The sequence below is a fragment of the Cucumis melo genome, chromosome 8 (assembly GCF_025177605.1).
Source record: "Cucumis melo cultivar AY chromosome 8, USDA_Cmelo_AY_1.0, whole genome shotgun sequence".
In the NCBI taxonomy this organism is placed as follows: Eukaryota; Viridiplantae; Streptophyta; class Magnoliopsida; order Cucurbitales; family Cucurbitaceae; genus Cucumis; species Cucumis melo.
In genome coordinates this window covers 6,063,895-6,071,629 of record NC_066864.1, presented here as the reverse complement: position 1 = coordinate 6,071,629, position 7,735 = coordinate 6,063,895, and the positions used below count along the sequence as shown (strand labels likewise).

The following is a 7,735-nucleotide window of genomic DNA, read 5'->3' as shown; positions in this document are numbered from 1 at the left end:
GCTCGCAATAATTGGATGAACACACTGAAACGGAAGTTTTACATTTCTTCGTTTGCGAAGAGAGTTTTGAAATTGATTGCATGAGTTAGTTATTATAGTCCTTAATTATTACATAAATTGTAATAGTATATATTTAAAATATATACTGCTTTAATTTAAAAATTAAAATATTAATCACTATAAAAATATTATAAATATAAAATTAAATGTTTTAAAATAATATTTACTATAATTATTTTCCGACTCTTAAATATTCGCAAATTATAGTAATTAAAATTTTATATAACTTTTGCAGGCACCCCTGAATAGCTACATTTCCTCTCATCCATTAAATGATACAAAATCGTCAATAAAAGACTTACCCTTTCAATTAATTTTTTCTTTTTATTTTAAATTAGATTGGCATGGTTTTAATATTTTGTTCACGTGAGTAGTTAATTTAAACAAAAAATAAGGAGAGTAAAAATATATGTTTTCAACTATTGAGTTAACTTATTTACAACAAAATTATATTTTAAATTTGTGATAATAAAATTGTATATGTATTTATTACTTTAGTCTAATAGATGTATATTGTAGTCCATCACTAATGGAAAAAAGTACAAATTTATTACACAATCTAACAATCTTTCTATCTTCCACCTCATTTGGATATATATAGATTAAATCGTTAAGTTTGCAGTGTGTAAACTCAAAATGTTAAGAAATTGAATTTGAATTGTGCAAACAAATCAAATTTAACATTTGATCATTGAAAGACAAAGAGACATAAAGGAGAAGAAGATGATGAATTTTGAGAACATTGGAACGACTGTTTCAATTTTATAAAGTTAAATTAAAGTTATAAATTTTTTTTATGTAATTTTCATGTGCATAACACGTATTGTTTACTAGTTATAATTAAAATATAAGTTTAACTTCCATTCGATTTATACTTGTGTTTCACAATGTTATATTTTTATTTTTGAAATTGAAATTTAATTTTAAATTCCACTCCACAACTTCAAAAATTTACATTTTTAATCTTAATCGTTTCCTTTAAACAACAATGGTTATTGGTTTGAAAAATTGATTTAAAAAACGAAATTAGTTACATCTTCATTGATTTTCCATCACCAACAAATCTTTTGCATCGTTGTTGTTTTAAATCAGTAATTAAGTTGTAAGTTAATCAACTCCAAAGATAAAAGCATCAGTAAAACTCGAGGGTAAAAAAAAAATGTAAATAAAACAAAATAGAAACTAATTTCATAATTGAAATTATGTTTTATTTGATTATAATTTCCAAAATTAAAAAAATACGTGGTGGGGGGGGCCGGACCAAAGGTGGGGCGTGGAGATGAGTCATAATCTCAAGACACAACCGGGTAGAACTAACGGAATTAAGATGGGTTAACCACCCCCGTCCCGTTGTCAACTTCAATCGGCCAACAACAAAAATCATTCTAGTGAAGTGGACGCGAAGTAAACAAAACAAATCTCTCCCTTAATCAATTTCGTTAACCTCCTCCATTTCCCCAACCTCCTCTTTAAAACCACTCCCCACACAAATACACACATATATCCCCCCATCCATATTTTTCCACTCCCACTGCTTTAATTAATTATTCATTTCCAAAAGCTCTCCGCCCGCCCGGAGAGGTTTCTTCAGCCGCGGAACATGGACGGAGAACACGGTGGCGGGCGGCTGATTGTGAGGGGTAGAGCGGAGATCGATACCAGAGCGCCGTTCAAGTCGGTTAAGGAGGCAGTTATGTTGTTCGGAGAAAGAGTTCTGGTTGGGGAAATTTATTCCAATAAAATAAAGGAAGTACGTATATGGTATATTATATTGTTATAGTTTTCTACCACTGTTATTAGTTGTGGTGTTAAATTTTCCTTGACGATTAACATCATGATGTTTTTATTTTTTAACGAGTTTGAGACATGAATGCCATAGATAAATTTTTTTTTTTTTTTTTGTAACACAAAATATTAAGCAGTAGGTTGTCATCGATATAAATAATATACATGTTAATTTTTGTATGTTTTGTAATTTTATTAATTTTCACATTTTATTGTTGTTTTTGTCGATATTAACTAAAATCATAAAGTTGAACGTGCAAAAAATTAATAGCATGTAAATTTAACCGTGAATTGATTTTGCATATTCAAATCAATGAATTATATGTTTGTCCATTTAGTTGTTTTGGAGAGAACAAAAAATAGAGTAAACATGCATTTTTTTTAGTTTTAACGATACAAAAAAGGAGACAAATGATTTGAACTTTTGAACCGTATATAATTTACCTCGTTGTTATACAAACTAATAAATATGTTCGGCATCCTAACAAGATCATTTAAAAGCTTTTATTTATTTACAATTATATTGAACAAAATATTATATGTTTCATTTATTTTTTAAAGTCTCATATCCCGTAAAATTTTAGCTACGAACTTGAAGTTATGATGAATATAACTCACTAATGTTAATGGTCATTTTATAACACTTCAAGGGCTAAAAATAAATTTTTTTTCTTTATTTTTTGAACTTAGATCAGCAGTGTAATCTATAATTCAAATTTCTCTGTTTGTAATTGATATATACACCCTAATCTTATTTTTCAAACGAGCTCTTAATAATTGGCTCCATCACTTTGATTGGCAGTGTATAAATTAAATAGGGTTCATTACAATCAGTTTAGTTCTGTTATGTATCGTATTTATTACTTCAAAGCTCATCTTTCCTTCCCCAATCATCATTTATACCCAACCAATATATAGGGTTTAACAACTTGATTTGATTAGTTTATTTTAGCCTTCTACTTTCGAAACACATATCTTTTTTTATTCCACTTTCCATATATACTATGGATTTTACATTTTTAAAAACATTTAATTTCTTAATCGTAGTCTAAAAATCAAGACATGATTTATAAATAACTTTTTTTCTTCAGATTTACAAAATTTGACTGGTTTTTTAAAATGCACTCTTTTGACGGATTATTTAAAATTTAAAATGCTACAAATCAAAGTTAATAGAGTAGATTGTTACTTTAATAAATACTTAGAGAACCAAAAATAATATTTTTATAGCTTAAATTCATGGATAGAAACTATTTTTATAGTATAGTTTGACATCAGAATATATAGTCTTTATATGAGAAATGAAAAATATTTATGTGGTTTAGTCCTGAATAATTTGATATTTCCCGATTGAATTCCTTATTTAAAATGGAAAAAAAAAAAAAAAAAAAAAAAAAAAAAAAAAAGCTTCGATTCCTCATCTCTTGTATATTAGCAATTGTTTTATTCAACCCCCCTCTTACTGTGAATGTTTAAATTCAATTGATAAACTTACAATGACACACTACTCAATAAATCGGTGAAATTTCAAGAGTTGCAAAAACCTTCACATAATATATAAACAAAATTCACATATTGAGAAACTGTACATTTTTGTTTTGAATTTGTTATTTGGCAGTGATACGAACAACTAATCAAAGTGTGGTTTGAAATTTGTATTAACTAATTATTTATGATTGTTTAAGATTTTATGATTTAGGGAAGCACATGCATTGTATAATGACATATTACTCTTGTATTTTAAAAACATTTTATCTACTGATATCAATTATTCTTCCTCGTATGCCTTGTGGACATAGCTAATACGTAATGAACCATGTAAATTTGTGGGTATACATCTATCTATTATTTGATCTTCTCCTACATTTTTATGTACTTATTTGTTTGATAATTTTTGCAAGTAGAATTTTTTCTTGAAAATGTTTTTCCGAAACTATTGATTGTCCATGTGGATCAACACAAAAAGATCATATAGAGCATATGGTTTGTTAAATTTTAGTTACTTTATTTTTGTCAGATGGCGGAAGGAGGACAATCTCAAACTAGAATAGGCGTCTTAACCGCGGAGCTAGAAGGAACAAAGGAAAGTCTAGAGAAAGCCAAAGAAGAGAACGGAGTACTATCATTTTGCCTCCAATCTCTCACAGACGAGCTCGAGCGAACCAAACAAGAACTTGAAAAACTCAAGTCAATAGAACACCAAAGCCCGCACCGATGTGATGATCATCGTCATCTGCTTTCACTAGCCATGACAATGCATCCCGACGTGGACGAAGATCTCAAGTTCGTAGAGAATGAAAAAGCAAACAACAAAAATAACAACGAAGAAGAAACGAATAAGAATAACAATGCAATAATATTGCAAAATAGGAGAAGTGTGAAATTTGCAAGTCCTCCTGAATTGGACCGAATCATGGTTAATAAGAACGAGGAATCACTGTTGGCTCAAAAACCATCGTTATTATCACCTCCAGGTTCGTCTTCGGTTAAAAGATTGAAGAAAAAGGGTTTGGTTCCTTTGATTGGATGGCTTTTCGCTAAAAAGAAGGGAAATCATTAAGAAGTTTGATTTTATATATAAGAGTTTAAATTTGATTTCGGAATCTATAGATCATATGATTATTTTGGCATGCAAATTCAAATTGGTTTTTGTATGTCCTTTTAATCTTGGGTTTTGCATGCTTACGATTTTGAATGTGTGTACTGTATTGAGTTTTCACATTGAATAAAAATGTTTTGATAATTTTCTTGTTTGGTTCGGTGTCTTTATTAGATTAGTTACTCGTCAAAGGTGCCCCAAGATCAAAAAGGTCTAAAATTTTGATGAAGTCATAATTTCACAAAAACATTACTAAAATGTTGTGTTGAATGATATTTTTTTCTTACAAAGTTAGAATGTTTTATTGTTTGTTGGTTTTTTTTTTCATTCATATTTTTAGTGATTATATATATATATATATATATATATATAATTACGTAGGCTTATAAGATTAAGATTCAAAACAAGTCTCCTCAATATGTTGCATTTTCTTTTGTCGATCCATATCGACTATATCTCAATTTTTTTTATTGAGTTGACTTATACGTCTTGATAGTGTATGTGACAGTATGAATTTCATCTATGTTCTTCAAATAACAACTACAACAAGAATTCCACGTTTCATTGTTTAAAACATATTAAATGGACGATGAATTATCATTTTATGAAACAATTTAAACTTATATAGTTCATACAACTTAGTTAGATCATGTTTTATACGTCGGACTATATTCAAATATAATTTTTTAACATAATCATCCTCAAACAAATGAAAATGCATTATTAATTTTGAAGTTTAATGTTCCATGGAATGAAAAGGAGTGTGTCAATATCTATCTTGAACTTGAAGTTTAATGTTCCATGGAATGAAAAGGAGTGTGTCAATATCTATCTTGAATTTAAAGTTCGTTTGGATTGACTTAAAAAATATTTTTTAAAAAAGTAATAAAAGAAAAACCTTCTAAATGGCTTTCAAATGCACTAATTTTTTTAAATAGCATATATTTTCTTAAATGTATTCCAAAACACACTGTTAATATTTTTCTAAAACGAAACTCGGTCTCCGGTTTTTAAAAAAATTAAAATATAAAAATTGAGCATGGCATGGGAAATTAAGCGAGATGTGCGTGGATGAGAATAAAATCCGTGAGCTCAAATCTGTTAGAATATGACGTAATTTAATACTCTTTAAAATAATTAATTTTGACCAAAATCAAAATGAAATCAGCTTTACATAATAATAAATAAATAAGCATTAATGACATTCAATATAATCAAAACAAGAGGAAAAGGATAATTAATAAATTGTTTTTAAATGGACGGTGGGTAAGTCGGCGGAAGGGATTGCCATCCACGGCCGAAGGTGAGAGAAACGACACCCCAACCCAAATGACATGTAAATGTAGGTCCGAAATTAACTAATAACAAAACTTACATACATATGTGTAAGGTATTTCTTAAGAGAAAGTAGTTAAAGGAGAAAATAAGTCTTTAACCAGAGTATTGAATTTGCATAAATGATTGGTGTTGCTAAAGTACAAATAAAACGTACAGCTACAAATTTTAGCTATAGACAAATAACATAACAAAAAAGCCTAAAAAAATCGAACATTAAAAAGAAAAAAAAAATCTTCAATTAGTTATTAACAACACGTGAATTCCCTAATTAATTCAATCTTGAAAAGAACAATTTATAGCAAGCAAACGAGTATATGATTAATTCAAGTTTAGTTAGCTTGTCCTCAATAAATCTTTAAAACAGTATACTTAAAAAGTTAATTACTAACTAAATTTAATAAATAGATTTTTCATTCATATGCAAAATATGAATAATGTCTCGGTTTTTATTTTTTAAATCTATAATAAATAGCACTTGTTTTTTATAAACTACCCGTAAAATTAAAATTTATAACAGATAACAAACTGTTTAAAAAGTAACGATAAATTAAAATTCAAAATTACAGTAAATCAAAATATTTATAAATGTAACGAAAATGTCGTTATATTGGTAAATGTAATAACAAAAATATAGAGATTAAAAATAAAATTAGAGAGGGTCGTATTTAAAAATAGTTATTAAAGAATTAGTGAGTTATGCACATGGAGGCATGTGAGTGTGTGACGTCGAAATGACGCAAAAGATTCAAAAAAAGGAATCCCGTATCCGCGACATGGGAAAATGGCTAACACGACTCGTGTAGCTCGGCTCCGCTTGACTATACATGCACGAGTAAGTAGGGGAAAAATGACGATGCCGCGATATTGGTACTTTAGAAAACATTAACTGCGATTCACGCGACATGGATTTTAATTTTTCCTCATTTATTTTGTTAGCACAATTTCCGTGATATGCTGAAATTAGTGGAGCCGTGAACTAAGTTGACGTTACACGCATACACTTGCTTGGTTTTGAAAATACGTGCGCCAATCTTGTTTGAGAAAAACTTCACCAAACAAATATACTTCACCCTACTTATTCATTTGTTTTGTTTTACTTAATATACTTAAATTTAAATTTGTTTTTATGCTCTTGTTGATTTTAAAATTTTAGTATCTGTTGTTAGTTAATTAAATTTGGTATATTCAATTAAAACAAAAATAGTTTAATTGACGTTAAATCTCGAGATTATAGGTTTGGTAATTCATAGGAAATTTTTTTTAAAAAAATAACAAAATGTCTTCGTATTAATCGTGTTGGAATAATTGAAATTGATATTGGCCTTTTTCTAATCGTTTGTTGGTATGATTGTCAAAGTGAAACATTTGCACACGCGTGGATTGACCTCTCAATCACGCTCACTATCTTGTTGTCTCTCATTCTCACTCTCTCACCTCTTGGTCTACGCACGTACTAATCTTCTTCTTTAAAATTTGTTTTTTTTTTTTTTGCTTGTTGTTTTACCTGGCTCTTCTCTCTTACTAACTCTTGAGTCTCCTTCGTATCTGACGTTTTGAAAGATGTTACGATGCTAGAATACACATCTTTGTAGTATTTCAATAACAAATAAATAACGAAAAAAAGAACAATATTAAAATCATCAAAACATAAAAAGAAGCTCAATGATATAATAGAGGAGGAAAAAGAAAATTAAAATAACGTTGGCGACACATAAATTAAAAAGTGAGGGAGAAAAATCACATTGTAATTTATGAAATTAAGTATATTTTACAATGAATTATATATGTCACTAAAAATAATATATTAATCCTTACGGTCTCTACTGCATGAATCATGATTTGATCCAAATATGATGGATGAATATATATATATATATATATTGTAGAATGTAGTGCGCATTTTCCGAAAGGCTCCTTAGAGAACACATAACAATCCAGTGGGGTCCATGTCGA

At 28.5% G+C, this 7,735-nt stretch overlaps 1 protein-coding gene across 1 annotated transcript; it reads left to right on the top strand.

Annotated features, from left to right (window-relative positions):
- The first annotated feature begins 1,538 nt into the window (after positions 1 to 1,538).
- LOC103485122 (WEB family protein At3g51220) lies at positions 1,539 to 4,717 on the top strand. The gene is made up of 2 exons (XM_008442592.2): positions 1,539 to 1,810; positions 3,863 to 4,717. The coding sequence occupies exons 1-2, from the start codon at positions 1,661 to 1,663 to the stop codon at positions 4,403 to 4,405; spliced, it is 693 nt and encodes a 230-aa protein (XP_008440814.1). The 5' UTR covers positions 1,539 to 1,660; the 3' UTR covers positions 4,406 to 4,717.
- The last annotated feature ends 3,018 nt before the right edge of the window (positions 4,718 to 7,735 follow it).